The sequence below is a fragment of the Molothrus aeneus genome, chromosome 3 (assembly GCF_037042795.1).
Source record: "Molothrus aeneus isolate 106 chromosome 3, BPBGC_Maene_1.0, whole genome shotgun sequence".
Classification (NCBI taxonomy): domain Eukaryota; kingdom Metazoa; phylum Chordata; class Aves; order Passeriformes; family Icteridae; genus Molothrus; species Molothrus aeneus.
In genome coordinates this window covers 18,699,897-18,726,815 of record NC_089648.1, presented here as the reverse complement: position 1 = coordinate 18,726,815, position 26,919 = coordinate 18,699,897, and the positions used below count along the sequence as shown (strand labels likewise).

At 38.6% G+C, this 26,919-nt stretch overlaps 2 protein-coding genes across 2 annotated transcripts in view; one reads left to right on the top strand and one right to left on the bottom strand.

The window, feature by feature from the left end:
• Positions 1 to 20,608, bottom strand: part of GPATCH2 (G-patch domain containing 2) — a 118,106-nt gene extending 97,498 nt beyond the window's left edge. The window contains exons 1-3 of the mRNA XM_066546413.1: positions 20,481 to 20,608; positions 11,721 to 12,434; positions 6,411 to 6,472 (exon numbers count right to left, since the gene is read on the bottom strand). Coding sequence (XP_066402510.1) covers positions 6,411 to 6,472; positions 11,721 to 12,434; positions 20,481 to 20,536 — 832 coding nt within the window. The 5' untranslated portion in view covers positions 20,537 to 20,608. The remainder of the gene's footprint in view (positions 1 to 6,410; positions 6,473 to 11,720; positions 12,435 to 20,480) is intronic.
• A 326-nt stretch (positions 20,609 to 20,934) lies between these two features.
• Positions 20,935 to 26,919, top strand: part of SPATA17 (spermatogenesis associated 17) — an 87,458-nt gene continuing 81,473 nt past the window's right edge. Inside the window, exons 1-2 of the mRNA XM_066547839.1 lie at positions 20,935 to 21,033; positions 24,698 to 24,787. Coding sequence (XP_066403936.1) covers positions 20,966 to 21,033; positions 24,698 to 24,787 — 158 coding nt within the window. The 5' untranslated portion in view covers positions 20,935 to 20,965. The remainder of the gene's footprint in view (positions 21,034 to 24,697; positions 24,788 to 26,919) is intronic.

The window sequence follows — 26,919 nt, the reverse complement described above, 5'->3', positions numbered from 1 at the left end:
CTAATCCTCATTTATAGCTGTGACATTTCACAGAGGCATTCACCGTTAATTCTATCCTCATTTTGTTACAGCAGGTATAGGTTTTTTGGAGGAACTCTAAGAATACTTAATAGGGACACTGGTGGTGGTGGAAGGAGAACCACACCTTTTAATTAGATTGGTCTGTGGTTCAGAGCTAAGGTGTAAAATCCTTTTATTTGATTTTCCAAAGCTTTATGTTTGGAAGCACTTTCCAAATTTTTGTTTGTTAAGCTTCATCTCTATATTTGTAATGAGAGCTCCAGATGCCTTCACTAACAAGAAATACTATCAGGAGCTCAAAAGTTGTCTTCCTACTCATAATTCATCCATGGAGATAAGCACAGAATTCTGAAATGGGGGTTCCATGATGAGTTCAGGGACAGAAGCTGTAAGAGGCAGGCAGTGCAGTCTTGGAAGAAAGCTACAATTTCAGACTGGGTTGGTGGAATGTGCAATAAGACTAACAGCAGCTTTGGAAGGAAACGGATATCTTTGCTATATACCCAATAGCAGTTCTTGGGGAAAAAAAAAAGAAATTACTTTTTCTTTTTGTGCAACAGGAATATTAGTATGTCAAACAATCTGCTGTTAAGATACCTTAAAAATTTTTTATACTATTATACACTTCCCTAAGCACTTCTGTTGCTTACAGCCAAAGGCAGACTTTAGATCTGAACCTCTTAGCCTTTTTCCACATGACAGCAGCATCCAGATATACTTGATTTTAGCTTCCTTGTCTGTGAAATTAAACAACTCTGAATCCTCTGAATATTTTAAATCGTATTATCACCTTGAGGCAAGTGTAAGCCCATTACTCCTATTCTTATCCAAGTGACACCACTCACAGGTATTTTGCTTACCAGTTGTTTTACCTTGAAGGGATGCCACTGCAGAGCCAGGGAAGACCACTGCATTTAATTCATTCCCTACCTCATACATATAGGCAATAAAACACAGAGGCCTCCCCACTCAAAGAGTTTGGTAACCAAACACTTGGATTTTATCCTACTTTAATTTGCAGCTCTCAAAAGGCAGCACAGTATTTATAGCAAATGTGATCTTAGGAATACTAAAAGCTGAAAACAATATTTTTGACTTCCAAAGATTCACTACACTGTCCTTTCCTCCTAGGATGCTGATTCAGCACAGGACTACAGCAAATTATGATATTTTTCCAAGGTACAGGAAAGGTAGAAAAAACACCAGATATCCAAAAATAAAACCCATGCATCCTCCTAAACACATTTTTAAAATACATCAAACTTGTTTATGTGTAAGGTGAATGCTTCAAGGAATTACTTCAAAGTAATTTACATTGAATTATAACTGTGCTGATCAGTACAATAAAGTCAATTTGAGGCTCAGAAATGTCAACTTCAATCCTAAAATTTCCAGGCCAGTTTCTGGCTTAACACACTTTTTTTAGTTATTTTTAGGCCATCCCCTCCCTCCAATTACTGTTTCCCTAAAGTTCACTCCATATTATAATGTCTACATATTTATCTAACTACTGCTCCCATGTTAAATTCCTTGCCTTCTTCTTTCAGAAGTTTAGAAAATTATTTTATATGAGCTTTTGGTGGTTTTTCTATGGATGAAGACACCTTCTGCATCACTATCATTTTCATGTTCAGAAAAACTATACCTGAATCTTACTTTAGCTAAAGCAGTGCAGTTTTACAACAAACTTTCCACCGCACATTAAGAGAGAGTCTTACCTCTCTTTCTGTTTTATTACAAAATGGCCATGTGCTTGCCTAGAACAATCACAACATACTTTGAGAGGTTACTGTGAAACCTCTCATTGGCATCAATGTCCTACAAACACCATGTGATGCTGTGCTGCACCCACACACAGAGAACAAGAGCACAGGGTCTGTGAATACCCTGGGATTTCAGTGTCATTTCCAGGACCAGTGCATCTCTTTCTAGGTAAAAAAAACTCCACTGCTAACAGCTGTAATAATAATTTGGAAATATCAGGATATTCACTATAACACATCCCAGGAGTTTCAGGAAAATAGAAATTGAAGTTAGCCCTTCACAGAGGAACACTGCATCTTGCTCTTTGTGCTTTACAGAACTACCTTGACAGAAGATATACATATAAAAAGTATGCTATAGAAATATTTAGGATTTCAACTACTCAGGTCATGTGCAACAACTTCATCTTATTTCTTTTCCATCTGTGAAGACTATAAACTTATTTGCCACAACAGTTCAAACCTGGTGTGATTTCACTTTGCATTGCACACTCCAATTTTTTCTATATGGAGAAACACACCCTGTCACCTGCAGCTACATGCAGTACAAGGTCCAAATTAGTTCCTCACTAGAATTCTTCTACTGAATCAGTACTGGGTCATCTTCATAAAGGACACAGTAATTAATATAAGTTTAATGGTAAAATAATGAACAGCTATCTTTAAACGCTTAGCCACATCCACAGTGGAACTCTGACATTCTCTGACCTTCTCCAATTTTAACTGTTTAACACTTTATTAACATAATATTCCTTCCTACTTGCTTAAATCTTAAAGGACATTTCAAGTGCTGCATGCCATGATTTAAGAAGTCTTAAGTCAACTTTGAATTTCCCCAAGTGTACAAGTATAGATGAACCAGGAACACACAGTATGTTTTCTTTGCTATACCCAAGCTATAAAGCTAATTAAAGAACATCCTTGCAATTTAACTATTTCTTCGCCCAAAACAGGGTATCATCCACTAGTGTCTAAATAACAATAGTTTTGTTAACATTGTGTTGAAAGCTTAACTTGTAAAGTGTCTTTGACCTGTGCAGTGCCTTGAAACTGCAGGAGATCCTACTAGTTAGGCCTATCACAGAGTTGCTATTTTATGCTGCAATGCATAACTAGACATTTTGGTTCAAGATTCTTTTAAAATTTTCCTACACCAGGCATGACACTGCTTATTGTTAAAGTTTTTAATAATTGCAAAACAGCCAAGAAAATACAACCTGGAACAAAAGGAAAAAAGAGGAAAAAAAAGGAAAGTCATGAGGATTTCTCATACATAAGCTTCAGGTCCTGCTTAGGTCTTTCAATTACTTTGTTGGCAGATACTTCTACCTCCATACTTAAGAGCTTGATAGAAAAAATACTGTGATTCTATCTATTAAATCTTACCCCTAAAATGCCCAATTTGAAAGCCTCTAAAGAAAATAAAACCCTTAAAAAGTCACTTGATGTTTGTTAATAGTTCAGCAGCTACCTTCTTCCCTGACAGTACCATCACAAAACATTATCTTTAAGCTTTTGCTGACTAACTCTTCAGGGTTTGCAATGTTTCACAGAATAAAAACATTTGCAACACTGGGCCTGCCAAAACTGAGCATCAGTTAGTTCTGTCAGAAGGAATTACCACAGTGGACAGAGCACAACAAGAGAGCTGCTTGTGCCCTCTCACGTGACCTAATGTAAGCACTTGGGTAACTTGGAAAAGAAGGGCAAACAAGGCTGGGCTCAGATGAGGACTTCATGGGAACCGAACAAATCAAACAAAGCTGGAAGACTGGAACAGAGAAAGGAAAAGAGTACAGAAGTCTTAAAAAATTTTAGATGGTACAGCAAAAATTAGGAGTTGAAGAGAGGATTTAAGTCTCAACAATTTTCTCTTATCATAGCAATTGATGAGAATTAAAATGTATCTAGAACTACCCCAATTAAAGCTACACCTGGTTTTCTTTAATCAAATTATCAAAATTGAAACTCTTCTAAGACTCTGTCCACAGAAGATTAGATACTTTAAAAAATTCATTTCTATATCCTTTCTGAAAAATTTTGGAAAATATTAAAGGTCACAAGATCAGGCACTCCAAAGTTCATAATTAAATACTCAACTATTTATTTAACTGGTCAAATGCTCCAAGAAATTGCTGCTTTAGTCACTTTCCTAGAATGTGCCCCAAAGGATGAATTTGGGAATTAATTAAAGTTTTATAGATATTATTTGTCTGCAATAAATGAGATGTGGTTCTTGATCTCAGAAACACAAAACAAACAAATGTTGCCCAGAAAAAAAGGAACCTCTTATCCTTTGCTACCCAAACTTGCAAGTGATGGCAGGCACATCATTTAAACCAAGTATTTCACCAGGCAACATTAAGCAATCTCTGGTTCTCCACTTGACTTAGCAGAAACCTGAAGTCAGAAGTGCAGAAAACTTGAACTACAAATGAGGTCAAGATGCTGATGCTCTGAACATAGATATAGATATACATAGAGATGTTAAAGATTAGATATAGATATAGATATTAGATATAGATATCCCGGAGGAGGGACACTGGTTAGACAGAAATTAAGAGTCTAGCTTTAAAACTACAAAATAAAACCAGCAATTTCTTCCCTTAACACATTTTCATCCTGTCCTCTTCCAGCTTTGTTTATCATACCTAGGCCTTTCCTTTGCTTCTATTAGACTGACTTTCTCCTTTCTTCATTCTTGTCAATTTAGTATGTGTATCAGTTCAGCTATAAATTAACTCACAGAGATAAAATAACCTCATCTCAATTAAGGAGAGTACAAATTACTAGTATTCACTACTGGGGGGAATAAGCATTATTAGAAAATCAACAATTTTGGTTTTGAAGTAGGATCTCTGATGGCACTTTCATAGAAAAATCTCACAAAACCAAAGCTATAATGCAGATTTAAGTGTCTGAGTTCCACTGTGAAGCTAACAGTCTTCTGATCATACCCACAAAATTATTAGTTCAAAGGAGAGATTGAAAAAATGTTTTGTCATAACAATATCCTTTTAAGGTTTATTTTTATTTGTGTTTCAGAATACATTTTCAGGTCTAATGCTTTCTGCTTGAAAATTGAAAACTGAAACAAGATTCAAATATCAGACAGAAACTAAGGACTACAACTTTAATGAACCAAAGCTAAAAAAAGGAACACAATACCACTGAAAACACACTGTTGGTCACTGATCCCTCCTGTTTTCTCTTCCCACAAAATATATAAGAAAACTAGAAAACAATATGTTTTCAGTCATATTATTCAAATATTTAAATAACATAGTTCAGGATTTAAGGATAAAAATATTTATAGAAATATATCAGAAAGGTACTGGAAAAAAATGTGCAATTGGGAAGTGTGATAGGTCATCTTACATATAAATGTAGAGAACAAATGCTTTAAAAATTCCAAGTGAGAGGAGAAATTCAAATAGGGAAGTAAAAGCAAATCTGTTTGACTCATTCTTAAAGACTTAATGCATTATAGCACTGAACATAAATCAACCTAAATCAATCTAAATTTTCAAAGAGAACCTAAACTCTTAAAAAAACATGTGTTAGCACAACTGAAATCAGATACTCAGGCTGGGAGGTACAGTTTGTGTAGCACAAGTTACCATTGAACAAGGAAGGTAACACTTCTGTTTTAAGTAGGAAAAATCCTCTCCCTACTGAAGATAACCCCAACCCCCAAAAAACCAGATGGAATTAGAAATTAAAAAAAAAGAAAAAGCCCCAAATGTTCCTGTAAACTAGTTTGGTGGAATGGGTCAGGATTTTATTCCTTGCACACACTCAAGTAGTCTTTGGCAAACTGTGTAAGAAAATACCCTCTGTTACCACTAACTTAAAATTTCCAACAGAAAAGCAAGTCTTAAATACTTGAGAGACTATTTTCTGTCTCATTTTTGTATCCTGTCAAAGATAGCAAGTTTCTACTCCAACATAGCATAATATAGGTAAATGTGTTGCAATAAAGACTAAAGCTGATAAAAAACACCAAAATTTTACTTCCATCCTCAATAGTTTTATCACAGAAAAACATGTGATACATTTAGTACATTACATGTACTAAAACAAAAGTTTCAATCTCCACTGCATTTCAGATTAAAGAAATTTTTTTCAGAGGGAAGATGTTAAACAGTTCAAATCTCAGTCTTAGACTGCAGAAAAAGCAGTTTGTTTGAAATTACTTTGAAATTACTTTTCAAACAAATTAATTAATGAAAAAGAACTATTAAAAAACCCTACCAGTTTGGAGGAAAAGAAAGAAAAAAGCCATCTCAAGATAGCATGAGAAGCAGTACTACAATCAGAGTCCTGTCAGAAAATTGGAGGAACTAAGCAATTAATATAGATGATTTTTAGGAGATGCTCAAGTTTTTAGTAACTTTATCGTATTATAGGGGCTGTTTCTCAAATAGCTTGTGACTAAGTCATATAGTAAAGACACCTTCTGTTAACATTAAAAAAAAAAAACAAAACAGAAAGCAAACTATACTTCCACTCAGTAAATCAGTAATAGAAACTGAAATACAATAACCTATGAAATAACTTGTAACGCTTACAGAATTTCAACTGATGTGGTTTGAGGGGTGGAGAAGGGAAAGATTGTTTCAATACCTTGTCTTCCCTCATCATTGGTAAACAAACCAGCATCACTGCTGCTCAGACTGCTGGATTCACTGTAATAAGAGAAAGAGAGAAACAGATCAAAAGAACAATTGATCTTTCCGTTGTAAAATTTTAAGGAGAGAAGGCTGTGCTCAGATTGAACTTAAGCCCAACAGAGATCAGAGAGAAAATGGGATGATTTTTTTTAATCAAACTGCAAATATCCCAGTTCCATTAAGTACAAAGCGTATTATTTTTGGCACATAAAACCATAGGAATCTAATGGTACCCTGACAGTAAGCCAGATGTGACTGCAACGAGGTGCTGACACAATTGATGCATTTTATTATCTCCTTCCATCAAATGCTCACTGCTCCCTTCTTATACTGTGCAATTCAGCTTGATCCTGGAACACCACTGCTCAATAAAATAGGAAAAGTCTCAATCAAAAGCAGCCTAAGCCTTCCTTCAGCACATGAAATATAAGAGTCTGAAAATCAAATTACCTTTCTGAACATCATTTGCAAATATTCTGGAAAAGATACTGCTTAAGATTTCATGACGCTCCACTCAGGGAGAACAGAAAAAGTTTCTAACAAAGGTAACCAATTAAATCAAAACAAAGGTCACCCTGAAGAAAGTGAGTATGATTCAGGATCATCAACAACAACAAAAAATACAAGGCACAGTTTACTTTGCTATGACTTCCAGCATGGCCTTAAAATTAGAATGTGTGTATACAACATGCACACACATCTCTAAATGAAAAGACATGAGCAGGTATCTACTTTTTTTGCTGTATGAACCTTGTTATATACAATAACCCATGTATCCCTAAACAGTAAATCAGACTGGTCTTTTAATAACACAGTAACACAGATAGCACTTTGTTGAGTTTCACAAGAAAGGACTTTTCTGTAAACCCTTTATTTCACTTTTTATCAAGAGAGTAGCTATGTTATGGAGGTAATATTCTCATCAAAATTTTTATCCCATTTTACTTAGTTTGAGATGTAGAACAACTTGAAAAAAAAAACCTCAAACACTTCAGCACAAAAATTCAAGTACATTTTATAAATACTACAGCTACTCTTGATGTGCCCATACAAGTCACTCACAAGAACTTTGTGTTTACCTTTGTATACTCATTCATATTACAATTTGCATGCTCTCCTATACTTGAAATCAACTATTTCCAATTATTTTTATTTTTTAATACTAAATTATTTTTATCTTTACACCAAATAACTAGTACACTTGAGGAAATGATTTCCTTTTAAATTCTAATTTCTTACAAAAGCAAGTCTCAGGTTTTTTAATATATTAATTATTCATATGAATATATGAACTATATAAAATTAATCTAATTCATATTTAATTATAAGCATATATATTTGGTTTTAGTATCTTCCTTTGGGAGGCATCCCAACAAGATTTGAAACACAATATGGTAGCAGGTGACACAAAGCAGTGTTTGGGTTTTTTAAAGCATATATATAGAGAGAGAGAGACATAGCTCTGTGTTTGAAGATTGATCTTTGCTCTATCTTATCTATCTTAGGCTTATCCAAATTCTTGATGCATAAGCAACACTCACACTATATCTTATACATAATAGAATCAGAACAGACTTAAGCACTTGCACAATTGCCCTAAGCAGAAGTAAAGCGATATGCATGCAAGGAGAATGGAACCATTTTTTGTGAGGGACACCAAGACTTGAACTTTCTAATATTGCAAGTCCTAGTAATTGCCTTTTAGCAAACATCACATCCTCACTTTATTTATAACACAGATGGCTTTACTGTCCCTAGATTTCATTGTGCATAATTTTACATCATCCATTTAAAAGGAAACAACATCCCTTCTTCATAGATTCTTCTTGTGCACTTATTGTTTAATTGCATGTTTTAAAATAAAGTCAGGAAATCCTTTCAACCATGATATTTCAGCCAATTTCCCAACCAAAATTTCCAATTTTGAGAACAGCCTCCAACCCTTTTTTAAGTAAGATACTTAAATTGTGAAAAAATTCTCACTGAAGGATTGGTCAGCACATAAAAACATAACCACTTGAAATTTTTGAAAAAATTCTAAAAAAATGTAAGAATTCAAACTAACACTGGCTTGTACATGGCAGCCACAGTGTTCACTCTCCTCAGACCACAGTCACATTGGGCAGGGATTACAGCTGAGATAATTGCTAGATGGCAGTCATTTCACTGTATAATTTCAAAACCTCTGGAATTAATACATTTATAGATAAGTACATGAAACTGCTATGAAGGAATATATTTCCAGTTTTAATTTTGCAGAGTATACTGCTTATTCCTTTGCTTTATAATGAGAATTCCACTCCCAGTAAGACTTCAATGAAAACAGAAAAACCCACAAACTCTTTTTAGTCCTATAGAATAGTGTGTGCAAGCAAAAATTTGGAAGAACAACTAAGTTATCCAAAAAGCTTTCACATCCTTATTTCTGTATTTCTGGAAATAAAGAAGAAATACTTGTAATTTGGAGTTCCTATGACTGACGAGCTGCCTGGTGCCTTGGTTTTAGATGAGACATGGGAGCTTTGTGCTGTCCTCAGGACCTGACTAGCTCCTGTTTTCCCCCTAGCCACAGTGGGTGGTGCCTCCGAGATTCACTGCTGCTTCTCTTTCAAAACAGGCAATTGAGATTTCACCTCTCTTTAGTCACTTCAAACACAAACAAGTGCCAAAGCCTGTGGGAATTAAATAGCACCCAGAACATCACACACTGCTGAATTTGGCTGAAACTGACCAAAAGCTGTACACTGAGGATAAGGATGGATAAGCTCTGATCACAAAAATCTGATTTCCAGTGCTTAAAACATTCCTCCCAGGAATTCATCTTTGGGATCATTTAGATGCTGACATTTCAAGAGTTTGAAAACTCCTCTTCCAACTTCAGAATCCTGCACTTAAAATCTGGTTTTTGGTGTTTGGTGTTTGAACACACACATACAGAGATAAAAGACTGCCAAAGAAGTGCCATTTAACATTTTTAATGCGCACTTCCAAAACGAGTTATTTTCTAATAATGTCATGTATGCACTGAAAACTTTTGACTGGTTTTAGAGCCAACCAATTTAACTCCCATTAAAAATTATCAGCTTTGTTTTGTTTCTAAAAAACAAACTTCTAAAAAATTAGTCCTATTTTTAAGAATTACTGAACTATTGTACTGAATACTACTGCACACATTACTGCATACAAAATAAAAGCAACTTTGTGTACTTTTTATTCTTCCTCTTCCAGCAAGCGCTGCTGAAGTGCAAGTGTTATCCAAGATGCTTTGTTAGCGCTCTTTGTATCTCGTACAATCCCATATTACCTTTTAAAATCTAAGCTTTCACTTTCAGAACAGACTTATCTTAAGAGTTTGTTGGTTCTTTCAAATTCTTCTAGCTAAATGATCTCTAATAAAGGCACCACTGCATCTAAGTAAGGTTAGATTAAAACAAGTTAAAATTATGCATATATGAAATATTCTGATACTGTATCACCTGAGAGCTTTAGATAGGCAGATTTCTAGCCACAATATGAAATGCAAGTTTTCTAATTCAGTGATTTCAAAGCTTTCTGGTACAGCTGACCATTGAAAGAAATTCAGTAGAATGACAGACCATCTCAACTGTGTGCATAAGCAGAAATCCCTATGAAGATGAGAACGGTTTTAAAGACTATTTACTGGGGCCATATAGAAGCATTTGGAATATGACTTGAACAAAAGTAGCATTTAGGGTAACAAACATCAACTATTTTGAAGAGAAGATCAACTTTTAAAACAATAACGTTTCTTTTGAGAAAGAAGATTCAGACTGACCTGATTAGTTTGGTTCTTGGAGTCTAAAAGAGAATATCCTTACTGAACACTCTTCTCTCCATCCAAAAATTAGCTATAGAACTTTTGAGTTGAAGAACTGTTACCCTTGTAGCATAACAGAAAGTCTTTCATAAATGAGAAATGCGACAAGACTAAGGACATATGAAAAGCTATGCAATGGTTCCTCGTGTGAGGGAAATTTTTAAACATCTGTCCCAGACATGGAGGAACAGACTCCAAATATTGTCAAAGAAAAGACAAGTTTTCTAAAGACTTCCTAACAGCACAGACTCCAATTTGTATGTCAAAGGGAGATGTCTACACTGGCTACCCTGAAGGATGAGTTCTGCTCTAGTAATTAACATGTAAGGAAAAATGTTTAAGGTTTGGGATTTATTCAGCTCTTCCAGTTGCTTCTTGTTCACAGGTGAGGGACAGAGCTAGAACATAACAGAAAGACTTAGGACTTTTCTGACCATAACTGGAGTTAGTCACTTACCAAAGCTGCTGTTATTACAGTAACCAATCTGACTGCTCTGGTCAAAACCACACTCTGCACCTCAATTCTATCTGTCCAGTAAGGAAAAGGCTTAACAGTTTATAGATAAATTCCTACAAAGAAAACAGGGACACCAGTGCCGTCAAGGAACTGATCAAAATAATATCTTTGAAGACGTGTCTGTCTTGCTGACACTTCTGCATTCAGAACCTGGCACATGGAATAAACAAAACCAGCCTTACTAGGCCCTGCAGTTAACATCCCCTGTTTACAGTGGAAAAATGACTTACACCTTACTGTGTTGTCAAAATAGTACTTTGGAAACAATTACCACTGTAGTATGACTGTTGTCTGGAATGGATGGATGAGGTGTACTGCCAAAGGGTCATCATTCCTCCATTTTTCTAATGGTAAGCTCAGGTGTTTCTGAACTGTAAATTGGTTTTTGCATTTCGTAAATGATGTATATCCTTGGCAACCTGCAGACTTTTTATGCACATGACACACCAGAACATACTGTCTAAATGGTGACTCTAAACACTGACAACCCTTCTGACAAATAGAGATAATGATCAAAGCACCAATGTCTAGAAATTGCAAAAACACTAAATTCTTATCTGACAACTGTTACCAGCTGAAATATCCAGAAAAACCTGTGTCATTGATACGTGTATTTTGTCACTTTTGATCTTGAAACAATTAGAATGTATTATTTCACTAAACTGTTTTCTTGGTTATTCCTCTGCTACATCACTATTTTATGCAGAATTCCTTAACCTGATCAACTAATACATAAAAAATAGTAGATGTAAAAAAAATAAGAGTAACTTGTTAAAACAGATACTATTGATGCTAGCATTTAAACTCTGGAATCAACAAAAAATCTAAAGATTCTCAATACAAGGAACAGTAATAAATGCAAACAAATATTATCCAAAGTTTCTGTAAAAAGAAAAAGGAAGGATAACCTGTCACTCATGTTCTCATCTGAGCCTTTTTGCTCCTCATATTCCATTTTGTCCTTATTTGCTTGATTCACTTCTTCATTTTCTATAACTACTCCTTCATCCAAGATTTCCGGACCTTGTCGAGCTGCAGATACTTTTCTTTTTTTCACTTTGCTCTTGGAAAACTCCTGGTGCTGGTATGATTTATTGTTATTGTCCATTTCTTGATCTCTGCTGTTATCCTGCTGTTGAGTTATTGTCAGTGCATTAGAGACTTCTGATGGCAGATCTATCGCCATGCGTTTTACCTTTCTCCTCCTGCGCAAAGTCCTGTTTCCCAAACTGTCCACAGCCAAATCTGGTTCATGCCACAGAGGCCTTTTGCCTCTAATGTTATTTAAGTTTGAGGAGGGCCTACGTTTAGCAACCAACAGCTGGTCATCAGAATCACTGTGGTCTTTCTTGGTAGCATGATTCTCCCTGTAGTCTTTGTTTGACTCCTCCAAACTGGAATCGGAGCCTTCACTCAGGCAGTGACCAGTCTCCCAGGGGTGATGGGTGGTAAATGAACGTCTTTTCCGTCCTCTCCTTTTCCTTGCTTGTCTCTTTAGAAGACAAGACACGCTTCGAGAATGATCTCCAGTATCAGCAAAACCTCCTCTGGCTTGCTCTGAACTTTCTTCCAGTGCTGAGACCAGATCATGAACCAGCTCCTCCATAGTCCTACTGAAATGCCTATAGATTTCAAAGGAAAAAAACCACACAAGAAAACAACAAATTAATTAAAAGTGCTAAACATAAACTACAACAACTTCATAGGGCAAAATCATTTTAGACACTTTAGGCAAAGTAGAATAATCTTTATAGGATGGCTATTGATCTTTCTGCCAAGAGACAAAACCTTGCCAACCAGTCCTACAAAATATGAAGCACACCAGCATAAGTTCCTTTTAAAAGGTATATTCCCAAACTTCTGTCTTGGAAAGAAAAGGCAGCCAGAGGCTTCCCCCATTGGTTTGTGGCCTCGCTGTAATTGTTTGGTTTTAACTAATTTCATCACACTTATATGACTGTTAGGGATTCCACATGGCAAAAGCATCAACAGCGATCATTCACTCTAACTGCAGGTAAGGAACACATTTTAAATTTAAGAATGGGAAATGAAATACATGATATTCTCCTTGATGTATAATAACGACTTCTGCTTAAGACTTTCATTATGACAAAATATTTTTAAGGATGATTATCTCTTAATGTTGCCTAAATGCTAAAATGAAGTTAAGACAGCAATTCTTGGATAATATGACTTTTTTCCTACTAGCAAATAAGTCTGTCTTTCCAAATGGCTGACATCTGTCCGATTTTTAAAAAATAGCGATTCAATGAAGTTATATATGGTTGAGAGAATACCCAACTACAGGTAATTCTAAAGTATTGAATGTAAAGTTTCCTACCACATGTAGGCACTTGCATCCATAGAATCCCATCTTGCATAAGGAAAAAAATTCCTAAAGACACAGTGTCAAATTAAGGCCTTAATGTTTTGCTTCTTCCTCTTCAAATTTTACTAGCATTTAGCATGTCTTTAACTCAGTATGCTTCAGTAACTTCACCCATGCATTACATGAATGTAATTACAAAAACATTAAATGATTGCTGCTGAACTCTAATCCTTCTCTGAAGGCTGAGAACCTTCTCCATATACACAGCAATCAGACTCTCATATCAAAACATCAGAAGGTCCCTTTCCTTGAGGTAAAGCAAAGAATAATTTTCATGCTTTCATGAACTACATTGCACAAACTGATACATACAGAAGACCTTGTACATTCAGTAAATTATGCAGAGGACATTTACAAGCAAGACTCTTCACTTCGTTTTACAATATAAATGGCTGGAGGAACCTATAATAACAAGTTTTCTACACATACTCAGTGGTGCTGTGGAGAAAACCTAGACAGATCATAGACAGCTTCCCTTTGCCACTTAGCACAAACTCCAACATCAAAGGTACTAATGGTGATGGCTGAATGGGCAGTCTTAAATATTAATGGAGGAAATGAAGAACATGTTTAAGAAGAAATCCAAATGCTCATGAAATATCTTATCTAAAGAAATTATATATTCTCCTTTTAAACCATTCCCAGAAATACTTACTTTAAACATTTCAATTGCAGGAACAATAAGAGCACAGAAAGTGGTAGAAATACAAGTTTATTTTGAATTCTCAAAACTGCTGTGTCACTTCCATTATTTCTAATACCTCTTTTCCTGTCCTCATGTAACCTCTAGTCATATTACTCCCTCTTAATGTTTTCTTTGGCTCTTGGTACAGCAGAATTATATTGTCTTGTAAATGATGAGACAGCTCTGGAAAAGTGTGACACTTTCTCCTTAATCCATTTGGTTCCCAAGATGCTTAAACAGAGGCACTATTCCATGTTTCCTCATGGCTGTGGCTGCAGTGGGAGGGCCTCCACCCCTTCAGCCCTCCTGTTATATCCCCATGAGGACAGGCAATCCCCAGAGGTGCACGTATCAGAAGTGACATGCCCTAGAGATGTAAGGGGCTTCTCAGCACTCATTTTACAGAAGCCGTAAACACCGCAACAGACAAATGGCAGCACATTTGCGTTAATTTGAGACCAATTCCCTCAAACACCTGCCCAGCCCCTCCTGCCACACACTTTTGCATCAATGGCAAAAGTGATAGAAGTGGAGGTGCACTAAAACATGAACTTGTAGGCTTAAACCCAGATTTAGCTCTCCAAACGAACATATTCCTGCTAACCTGCCAGAATATGAACTAGCTTATATAAATCTCTTGCAGCCCATTATCTTAGTGATCTTGCAGCACAAAGCAAAAGGGAAAGAGAAGACAGGGACACTAATGCCTTGCACCATAATTTATGATTAATTCCTTCAATTCAGTATCCCTAATCTGTATGGATAACTATGTCACTAAAATCAATGTAGCTCCTAGAGTGGACATACCAATTTACTCCAGATAATGGCACGAGTAGGGTGGTAAAATTGCCTTAGTTCCAAAATGCTTCAAGATCAAATACAATATATCCAGTTCTGAGTTTTATACCTGAATTAAATTTGCCCTGAATTCCTCCCAAAATACTGCAATATAGATGGTTTCAGATCAAAAGATGAAACTCAAGAAAAGTGAACATCCTCAACTGTTTTGAAGTAAAGGAATAACAAGATTCTTAAATGACTCTGAGCAGTAAAGGGACTTAACTTCCAGCAAACTATGACTTTGAATATTATGCATTCCTGCAATTGATCTTTTCTACTGAATATCAAGTCTCTTCATTGAAACTCCTGAATTAAGATTTGTACAGAGCAGTGACCTTATTTGCCCTAAAAACTGCAGCCATGGTCCAGTGTATAATATAAATGTATCATAACTGCATCACCTCATACACAGATCAGACAAATTAATATTTTAATTATTTCAACATGCTTCCTTAGGATGATTACAATAATTACTTGATCAATTTGGGACAATGCAAGCTTCTTTGCAATACATTGAGAATGCAAATACAAACCACTTCAACTTTCTATTCACATTCCACTTTCAACATGCCAGTGGTCCACATTAAAACTCCTTCTCCTGAAAACGCAAAAAAATCTCTTTTGCTTAATTTTATTGGTGTGCTCATTTCTCCTGCTATAATTGAAGGAAAAAAACCCACAAAGGTAGCAGCAGCCAGATAGATTTCAGATTAACTGTTCTATCTCCAAAAATTCAGGAGCACATTTCTATCATAGCATTATTTATCAGACAAACTCAGTTTTGAAACCAGCTGTCAAGCCTAAGAAGCAATTTTAATCACTGCTACAGATGGGACTGCAACAAAAATATTTGCATTTGAAACAAGTTGAAAAATAACTACAAAAATATTGAGGACATTACCAGTGAGTATCAGCAGTGTTCAGTAAGATAAGAAATTTCAAAGGTTGTAACAATGAATGTAGAACAACATATTGAGGTACATAAAATATTAAGATGAGCCACAGTTTAGCACGACTCACATAAGGCTATAAAAATGCTGTTACAGCAACAGCCCACAGCTAGCAATAAACTGTAATGTTCTCACTAGGAGAGGATCCTACTTTACTACAAGAAAATCTAGTTTGCCTACACTGACCTTTACATTTATCTGAAGCAATTTTAATGTAGTTCACCAAAGGCTGACCCATTTCCTCTCTAACCCTTACCAGAACAGACCATATAAGTCCTGTTTGCAGGGAACAGCATGACTGCTTTCACCTGCTCCAAAACAGATCACACAGCTTCTGTTCAGTATAAATACTCAAACTGCAAATCATAAAGGAAATAATGGGCACTCACTTCTTCAGTGAAAATTAAGAATCATTTGTGTTCACCTCACACCTAAAGCACATAACAATGGAGAGCTCTGATTGCTTACATAATATTTAACAAACACACACTGATGGAAAAGTTAATTTAGTCGCACAACTCTTAAAAGGCATTACATCTTGCCAAACCCACAGATGAATTTACATTTACTTTCTAGTTCTATACCTTTTCCTGTTAAACAGGACTGGGGCTTCTTGCGGCTAAATTCGTGCTGCATCTGTGCTTCATCAATTCCAAAAAGAACCATGAGTTTTGCTTCCTTCATAAACCACCTTGGTCACAAGCTAAAAGCACAAGAGAAATCAAATAGTTCCTTCAACCTCGGGATTAAAAAAACTGACTTCCAATAATCTTTTCCCATACAGATTCTCTGATGTCTCAGCTGTACCCACAGAGTACCTTTATCTTCAGTAGGTACTAATTTGAATCCCATTTCTCCACCTCAGAAGTTATTTTCACAAAGTCCTAGAAGCACTGATTTTGAGAGCTCTGCTTTATTAATGAGCGTGACTGAAATTTGTATTGAAGAGGTGCAAGTATTTGGGAGAGAGCAGCACATGATAAATATCACTGCTTTACTTGAAGAATTTACAGATTCCAAAAAGAGAGCTATCATGGTTCTTGGGACACACAAAGGGGGAAGCAAAACAAAGCAACACAATTAAGTAAAATTTATTAAAAAGCTGGCAAGAGACTATGGTAGATTATGCAATCACTGATAAACCTCTGTTACACACAAGTTTATGTTTCCCTTCTTCCTAGGCAACAAGATGAGGAAATGGCCTCAAGCTGCACCAGGGAAAGTTTAGGAAAATTTTATATTAGGAAAAAGTTATTCATTACAAAGAAAAAAATTAGGAAAGAATGGTCAGGTATTGAACCAAACTGCCCAGAGAAGTGGTGCAAGCACTGGTGAAAGTGGTCAAACACCGTGTGGATGTGGCACCTGGAGACAGGGTTTAGTGGTGAATGTGGCAGTGCTGCAGTAACAGACTCTGCCTCAGAGGTCTTTCCAAACTTAATGATTCTATGAACAGAAACTGAAGCTGTGCCAAGACTATTTAAACTCCCTGTCATTAAAAAGCCATCACAAAGCATCCAGTTCACATCCACACATCCTAGTTATATCCTTTGGCACTATCTGCTGGACACCAGGTATGTAAAGCCATCTTTTCCATCCTATATCAACCAGCACTGCAGGGCATAAGAGCTACCTGAATTTACTTGCCACACCTGGTGCAGAAAACAGACCTGGAAAAGTTGGGAGGGTGTGTTTCAAATGTTCCTGGTTGTTAGAAAGGGTTACGTTAATAATAGCTAGAGTTTGTGAAGACAAACTGAGAAATAAGAAGAGGAGGGATTGAGAGGAAAGCTGATGTCTTTACAAACAATTTTATGGGTGAAGGTGTGGGTGTTAACATCTTTGAAAAGGGGCTTAATAGCTCTACTAACTGCGGGCAGCAGGTTCCTTGCAGAGCCCAGGCAGCTTGGCTCCTGAACCAGACAAGTGGGGTCTGCACAAGCCTGAGTTTCTGAACTTTGAGGTAAAATAGTATTTTCAAGGGGGATTATGTGGTTGGCAGCTCGGGAAGGCTGTACCTTCCTAGTGCCTCAAACAATGGGGAAAGGATGGGGGCAACGGAGTTAAGGACAAAAGGCTGCACCCTCCAACAGGGTTGGAGGTTTTCCTCCAGAAAACGCCAGGGATGTGTGCCTCGGTGGACACATTTTTTTCCTCTCCCTTTATTCGAATGAAGTTGCAGGACTCCTCTGTCTCCTTTGTGGACATAAGCCTCTGGCATTTGTGGATTTTCCTGACACAAGGAAGAACCTCCTTACTGTGCAGGGCAGCAAGCACTGGAACAGGCTGACCAGAAAGAGTGTGGAGTCTCCCTCACCGGGGATATTGAAGAACCATCTGGACACAATCCTGTGCCCCGTGCTCTGGATGACCCAGCTTGAGCAGGGAGGTTGGACCAGATGACCACTTCTGTAATTCTGTCCTATACAATATATTTCAGGAATGATGGAATTTTATCACCTATTATACTGCTGATCCCCCTAAAAATTAAGACCAGGCAAACTTGCAGTAATTACATCTGACTCTTCTGAAACTGCTGCTTATCTCAGAAGGCACAACAATAAATACTATCAGTCTACCCATATTAAACAGTGAAAAAGTGTTCAGTACAGAGCAATAGCATACAGTCAGAAAGATGCTGACATGAACTACATTTAACAAGGCTCTAACACAAATGAATTGGTCAGCCAGAAATGAGATTTGGAGCAATTTATCATGAGAGGGAGCAATTCTTGCAATCCCATTGCTGCCATTTACTGATATGCTTGCCCTTTTCAGAAGTATGACTTCATTAATTAATTGCCAAGGTGCCAAACCACATGACCTGTCAAATCATGGCAATACGCTAAAGCACCACGGTTATTATCAAAAGAATCAGAGTGCCCAGCAAGTATCAAACTGCAAACTATTCTTAAATTGCTATGTGAACTCACAATCAAAAAAACCATTCTGCTTTGAAGGAGCTTTACCACCCAAAGTGAAAAATTTTACTCTGTGGCTGTTCTGAACCTACTCACCTCTTTAGGATCTTAATGTTTTTAGAAAGCACAAGTTCTAAATTTTCTACATCAAGTATTAGACACTGTAAAAAGTATTTTCCTGCATCCCACTCAAACAGGCCTCCCTTAACAGGCAGCTTCTGAAATAACTTGTGTAGAAAAATAAGAGAGCAGCTCTGAGGAGTGGTCAGATTTTTAATGGACAAAATTTCAATATTTTCCTCTATATTGAATTCCTCTGAGCAGTGTACTAGGATAAGTAATATCATTACTGTATGATGACAATTACAGAAAAATATGCCAACACCTCATGCTGCTGAGGGCTAGTCTAGAAGCCTCTGGAACTAAATTACTTTATGTAGACATAAAACAATAACATTTGAAGACAAATGACAGGTCAAAAAATAGTGAAGGCTTTGACAGAACACAGATATGTGTTTGGAATGTCTTGGGCAATGTTTCCACTGTATGCAGCATTAATACTCAAATAAAAATACTTGTGCCACTGGAGTATACCTCGTTCTCTGAAACATTCTGAATTACACCAACAGAAGTTGTTATATTTACACCAGGCAAATTTGGATGCTTAGCAACACCAGAAAACTTGTTCTAGCAAATAATTAGCAGCTGGGCCAATAAAATCTCTCTTTGAAAGTTTTCTCACTTAGAAAAACATAGAAAAAATACCCACAGGGGAAAAAAATGGTGGTTTCAGCAAAAGTGGAGGAGAAATGAAGCACTAAACCTTTCCCTCCCTCCTTCCTCCCGATCCCCAGAAAAGAACAAAGAAAAAGATGAAAGGAAATCTATTTCAAGTCTATTTCAGCTGGGAAATCTACCAGCAGGTATCTGTACAGGTAACATCGCCTCTAAAAGATGTTATCAACCTTTGGAAAAAAAACCCCAAATAAAACCTCATCACAATCCTCCTTGCTTCCACTAATAAATGAAACAAAAGAGAAGCTACATACACCAGTTGATACCAAATATATCACAAGATACTAAAGATTTCAGGAAAAAAATGAAATGTTCCCAGCTGGTTGCTTGGAACATCTTGCTTCCATCAAGTCTCTCCACTACCAGTCTTTATATCTGCACAGCCCAACAGAATGGAGCTTTTCGTTTAGTTACTCAGCCTTCCTTCTTTACAGTGCTACAAAAAAAAAAAAAAAAACCCAAAAATATGGCTTTTGAGGTCACTATGCTAGCATAAGGAATTACATAAAACAGTAAATCTATGAACTTCTTTTGCAGGAGAACTACCCATACCTTCCCTGCTCGATGGCTATAGCAGCACTTGTTGATTCCTGGTTTGCAGCAGAAAAGCTTTAGAGGAGGAAACACACACAGTCCTGGATGCTCAGCTACACGCGCTGCGAGGGCTTCGGGCCTTAGGAGAGTCTACCACTACTGGAAAAGCACTAACAGACAGGAAAACCTAACTAAGCTTGGGACAAAAGTTTTGATTTATCTTTCTCCCACTGTCCCTTTTTCAACAAGGCGTGGAAGTTTCTTCCTGCAGCCCACTGCTCGCTCACAAACACGTCCAGCCGCTGCGACACGGCAGTGGCACTCCTCGGAGCCCCAGCGCCTCGTCCCCCGGGGGCCCGGGGCGGGCTCCATCACCCTCCCCCCGCGAGAGGGGCCGCAACGGGGAGGGGAGGCCCGGCCGGAGCGGGCCACCCCTCGGCCCCTCGCCCCCACGGCCCTCCCGTGGCGCGGAGGCGGTGTCGGGACCCCGTCCCGCAGAGAGCGGCCCCGCGGCCGGGCAGGGGCGGCGGGCGCGTCTGTCCCCCCGGGCTTACCAGCTCTTCCTCGCCGCCTGAGCTCGGGTCGGGGTAGGTTCAGCGACCCGGAACATGAACCCGGCGCCTCCCCTGGCCGCTCCCCGAGGAGGCTGGCGCCGCTTCGCAGAGACTGGGCGAGGGGAGGCAGGCGGGGGCCGAGGGCGGGAGGGCTCGGGCCGGGCGGGGAGGGCGCGGGCGGCCGGCGCGACTCCTCAGTCCCCCATGATGAGAGCCCGGAAGCAGCCGCAGCACCGGAGGAAGCCGGACGCGACCACCTCGCCTCTTCCCTTCCCTGGGCCGGCCGTTGCCCAGGGGCGCCGCGTGCCCTCCAGCACCCCCACCCCGGGTTGGGTGCAGCCCGGCGGAGCGCCCGCTGCCCCCGGAGCCCTGTCCGTGCCGCCCTGCGGGGCCGCCGGGAGCAGCGACACCCCCGCGCTCGAGCGCACTGGGACGGTCCCGTTGCCATGGCGGCAGCGTCTTGCGGGCGGGAGGAGCGAGCCAGCATGGCCGCCCTGGCCCGGCTTCAGGAGAGGCTGGCGGGACTCCGGGAGGAGTATTTCCTTACGAACAGGTACTTGGGCCGTGCCGGTGGTGGGGCGGGATGCACCGCCTTATGCTGGGCTGGGGCGGACGGGCCCCGCTCTCCGCCGGCAACGCGATGGAGGCCGCCCCCCTGGAAACTGTCCGGTTCTGGGCTCCTCATTACGAGGGAGACACGGAGCTCCTGCAGAAGGTCCAGTGGAAGGCTATGAAGATTATTAAGGAACTGGAGCACCCCTCTTACGAGGAAAGGCTGAAGGAGCTGGGCCTGTTGAGCCTCGAAAAGAGACGAGTGAAAGAGAACCTCGTCCGTGTCTCTAAGTATTTGAAGGGAGAGTGTGACGACGATGGACCAGGCTCTTCTCGGTGGTGCCAAGCAATAGGACAAATGGCAATGGGCAGAAACTGGATGCACTGCAAGTTCAATCTAAATATGAGTAACAACTGTATTGTGCAGGTGACCAAGCACTGGGACAGGTTGACCACAGAGAGTGTTGAGTCTTCCTCACTGGAAATACTGAAGAACGGTCTGGACACAATCCTGTGCCCTGTGCTCTGGGATGACCCTGTCTGAGCAGGGGGGTTGGACCAGATGACCCACTGGGGTCCCTCCCAGCCTGACCCACTCTGTAATTATACGATTCTGTGAAACTATTTCGCTTTAAAATCCCTCCCGAGAGCACCAACCCATCGCCTTTTCCCCAATATTTCCACAGCGATCTGATGAGACCTGGCGCAGCGTCTTTAAGGGTCCCGTTTATACACAGAAAACACTGAGTGTCCCGGTCTTCCCCGCCCCACGATAATTTTGAGGGAAAAGGAGCCTCTGTAAAATCCTGAAACGCGCCGAGCCTCGCGAGTTCCTCCCTCTCCCTCCTCGGGAGCCGACCTCCTTCCCCCGGTCCCGCCTCTGGAGCCCCCCGCCTCTGTCCCGCCCTAGAGGTGCTGCCCTTCCCTGAGCATCCCTCGACATGCGGACCCAGCACTGAGTCCCTGCTCTCTTGGTTCACATCTGTGACTGTGCCTGGATGTTTGTCCTCTTGCAAAGACACTACTTATTTTTTAATATTAAAAAAAATATATATATTTTTAAAGTTAATTGAAAGAGATCAGATCAGATCTGTTACCCTTGTAGTCACCAACTGGGATGATTTGTGCTGAGTTTTCTGACTCCCAGAATGGTGGTGGCCAACTTTTCCCAGACCAGGTTTTTGGAAATTGAAAGTTGTAAGACTTCAATATTGCAGAGATTTGTCCCATAAATCCTTTTATTCAGCTGCACTGTTCCTGTATCTGTAATGAAAAAGCTCAAACATAAAAAACCACCAAACATGTTTAGCACAGTTGTGGTTTTTTTCCTTCACTAATTAATGAATCATTTATTTTTGAATCTAATTACAACATCATTAGCATGAATAACAAAGCTCCTGAACATCACTGAAAGTTACAGAGATCAAGTCCTGCTTGCATGTACAGTGTTGTGTTTTTCTGCTCTTTGCCTGAACTTTCACTCATACTCTAGTGGCTGTACGCACAGCAGTTCACTAAACAAATGTCAGTTGCAGGAGGCTATGCTTGTATTTCACATATTTCAGGTTAGAAAGAGCAGTCTGAGCCAGACTTGGAAATCCATTGGAGGGCAGCATGCTTGTTGTTTGGGGATTTCTTTTTTGGCAGAGCTCTTCAAAAATGAATTGTTTCCCTTTTAAGAATGGGCTATGATCTGTTAGTTTCAGAAAATTCAGATTTGCAGCTGGGAATGCAAATTAGAGCATTCAAAGGGTCCAGCAGAGCAACAAATCTTAGTAATGTTTTTCTGATCTTAATAACATTCCTGTTGTGCTTTATGCATAGCTCTGTTTATGTGAGACATATAAGATGTCCTGAGCTGGCTATTTAGGGAAAGCACCTTTCTAGAGAAGAACTTGCCCAATGATGCCACAGTGCAAGAATACCATGAGCCTGCATTTTGAGAAATACCCTTAGCATAAGGATAAGATTATACAAGTTCCATTAATTCATTCTTTTAAGTGTTCCACAATTTTATCACTCTACTCATTCAAGAACCTACTTTTATTTACTGTAGTGTCTGTATGTCAGGTGCTTGAGTAGGCCTTTTAAACTTTCAGTACAGCCTTTGTGAAGTATCTGTGACTCTCAAGAGCTTAATTCAAGCAGTATGACAACTGGGCAATCTGATCAAAAGGGCAGATATCTGCTTGAGAAACTTCCACCTTGAAACACTTTTGCTGGCAAGGCAGCTGGGAGTGTTTGTTGAACTATCCTGTGAGAAAAACAACTCTATTGTTGGTTTGCTTCAATAAACTTTACAAGGACATCTCTCTCGTCCTGGACAGGCAAGACGGAATGGCAACTAGGAAAAATCTATCAGGGAGTAAGAGAGGAGAAGGCTTCTGCTCTTCTAGAAGACTCTTGTCACTGCCAAGTGCGTAGGACTGGGTTTGGAGCTGGCACCTCTGACGTGGCCAGTCCCAAATCCCCCTCATTTCCAAGCTGTAATTGTGGCTGCCTGTTCAGGGCCAAATCGCTCATAGCCTTTTGATCAAAATAATTTTCCTCTGAGGAAAAGTATTCTGCAGGTGTCTGCTTCCTGTTGAAGACTAGGAAGCTGCGTGGGAAAGGAACAAGAAAACTCTCTAGCCAGTTTTGGAAACTATTCATTTTTAGATAAAAAAGCTTCTTTCCCAGAGTTTTGAGGCACTGAGAATGTCTGATGCAGATCAGACAGTGAAAATTTGTGCCCATTTAATGTGATTTGAGAGCACATGCTGCACCAGATGATATAAAATGAGTGGAGCTAATGTTTCTTGATCTCTGGTAGTAAATCTGCAATTAATTTCATTTTCAGACATATAATGAGGATAATCCTAATTTATCAGATAAACAATAATCTTGTTGGTATTTACTGAGGCAATTAATGTTGACATGAAACTGTTAGGAGAGCTAATTAAAAAAACCAACTAATAGTAACCTAAACGTCATTTTTTGTCAGGTAACAAATTAAAGAATTTGGTGACTATGTTCCTAATAAAAATGGGAAAGAATAAAAATCAATGAAAATTAAAATTTAATTTTAAGTTCAAAGACTTGTCAGTTACTGACATTTTGAAACAAACAAAAGAAGAATAAAAGCGAGAGGAGATCTCATAGCTGAGTTCTACCCCTCAGCATTGAAACTCATAATAGTAAGAATTTCTTCCTGAAATCTGTGAAAAGTCTCCTCCAGACTGACAATATGTTTCTTTAATCTCCTTTAGTTTCATGGTCTTCCTTACATGACTTTTAGCTTTGTCACAAACACTGTAGATTCGCAATTTTATACAGTTATGTGATTTTTATTGTAACTCAGGCCTAATTATCATTAAAGCATTATCCACATATTTCACGTACAATGGAAGAAGTCCATGTGACATGCTGACGTGTATCTAAGTATTGTATGGGAATAAGAAATACCCACTCCCAAAACTTACAAGCTGCAATATTCTTTGTTACCTGCATACTATGCAACTAATGTAAATTAAATTTTTCTGTACTAGCACTGATGCAGAATTAAAAGTGAAAAACCTGGTGAAAAGGATCCCAAGCTGCAACAATAAAACATATTTAGAATAATATTTTTGCTTTGGTTCTACATTACCATGCTGAGAAATATTACTACTTTTATATTTTTTCAGAGCTATAGATGAAGACAGGAAAACAAAGTACAAAGCTGCTGTCAGGATCCAGCGCTGGTTTCGAGCATGCCGTGTCCGAGCCTATCTGAGGTAGTATATCAAGCCTATTGTAATCCATGTTTCAGCATTGAATTTCTCCTCAAAATTTCTCATGGTATTACTTGATTTTAATAGAATTGGAGCATTTTGGAAAAAAAAGGCAATAACTGTTACCCAGTTTTTCAATAGAACTAAATATATGCTGTGTCATTGTAAGAAATAACAATTTTTTTACTTTTAGAACTGAACACAATTAAACAGTCATGATGCTAGAAAGCACGGAATAGATACACAGTATTGTTAAAGAAATCTTGTTATGAGTGGGAGAAAAAGAAATAACTAGATGTCCCCTGGATATGCTGTTTCAGAGACTTTTCATGTAGAAACATGGAATATCCTGAGTTGTAAGGTAGTGTCTTCAAAGTCCAACTCATGGCCCTGCACAGGACTCCTAAGAGTCATACCATGTGCATGAGAGCAGTGTCCAAATGCTTTTTGAACTTGGGCAGAATTGGGCTGTGACTGGTTCTCTGGGAAGCCTGTTCCAGTGCCCAACCACCCTCTGAGTGAAAAACTTTTTCTAATATCCAACGTAAATCTTCCCAACACAGCTGCAGCCCTCCCTCCTTGTCACTGGTCACCAGAGAGCAATCAGTGCCTGCCTCTCTGCTTCCACTTGTTGGGAAGGTGTGGACTGCACTGGTCTCTCCTCAGTCTCCTTCAGGCTGAACAGAAGTGACCTCAGCCACTCCCCTTCAAGGCCCTTCACCAGCTTTGTTCTGGGAAATGATGTATCAACACCAGACTTGATCTTGGAGGTAGTTTCCAACTTTAGTGATTCCATGATTTTATAACATTGTTACAAATTTCCTGGAAACTCTGGTTGGTCCATTTTCGCAGAAAGCCTTCTTCCATTTTTTATGTCATAAACCCCGCTGGCCAAACTCATCTGCTCAAACTTCTGTATTTTCATAAAACAGGGCAGTTGAGGGAGAGGGATTGTTACACCTTCTAGTTTGACCTCTTGCCTGTTTGAATTAAATGTACATCATCCAGACCTACTGTATGAAACCTAAAGAATTATTAGCTTAAATAACATTTGCTACTTAATGGCCAATATTTCCCCCGTAGGAAGATAGGCAGCAGTCATTATGTGCACTTAGAAGAAATGTACTTAAGCTGCATCAGAGGAGGTTCAGATGAGATATTAGAAAAAAATTTCAATAAAAGAATTATTAGGCATTGGAATGAGTTGCCTGGGAAGATGGCAGAGTCACCATTTCCTGAAGTTCAAGATGTGTCTGTATGTGGCACTTGGGAATATGATTTAGGGGTGATTATGGTGCTGTTGGGTGGATAATTGGACAAGATCATCTTGAAGATTTCTTCCAACCTTGATTGATTCTATAATTCTTTGATTGTCTCTGGCTTACTTAGGACCGCAGGCTCAATGTTGCCAATTCTCAGTGTTCTGAATTATCCAAAGACTGCCTTCACTGAGTGCAGTGCAAGCTTATAAGTTTGATGTCCATAGTTAGGTGGTATGAATGATCCTTTGTACAGCTTTTTCCATTTCCCAAAGTAATGATTCAATAATTTTCTGCAAAAGTTTATGTGACATCAATTATGAAATTTTTAGTAGCAACATATATGTCTATAGAAAAATTAATTCATTAAGGACAAAGTAAACATTCACAATTAAGCTAGGTGTAATTTTATAAGAGCAAAAAGGTGTCTAAAAGTGAAAAAGTATCTAAAAATTCAAGTGTCAGTAGGTTTTGTCAAATAGTTAAAAATGGTATAATGAAATAGTATAATGGTATAATGGTATGTGAAAATGTTGCATGTGACAGAAAAAATTCTGAACTGGTCAGATTTGTTGGTTAAAACCATGAAAATGAAACAATTTATTATGCAAATTAAATTTGTAAGACTTTTTCATTAAACTTTTCTAATAGTATACAGGTAAGTTTACAGTAACCCATGTTTTCCAAAACCAAAAGTATGTATGTATGAATAAATATATGTATATAAGGGTGTGTTTGTGTGTGTGTGTGTGTGTGTATGTGTGTGTGTGTGTGCATATGTATATGTATATATTCATGTGTATGCATAAAGTATGCTTGTAGTGGTCATTTGTATGATGCATAGTACACTGTATGTTATTTTTATTATCATTAGAA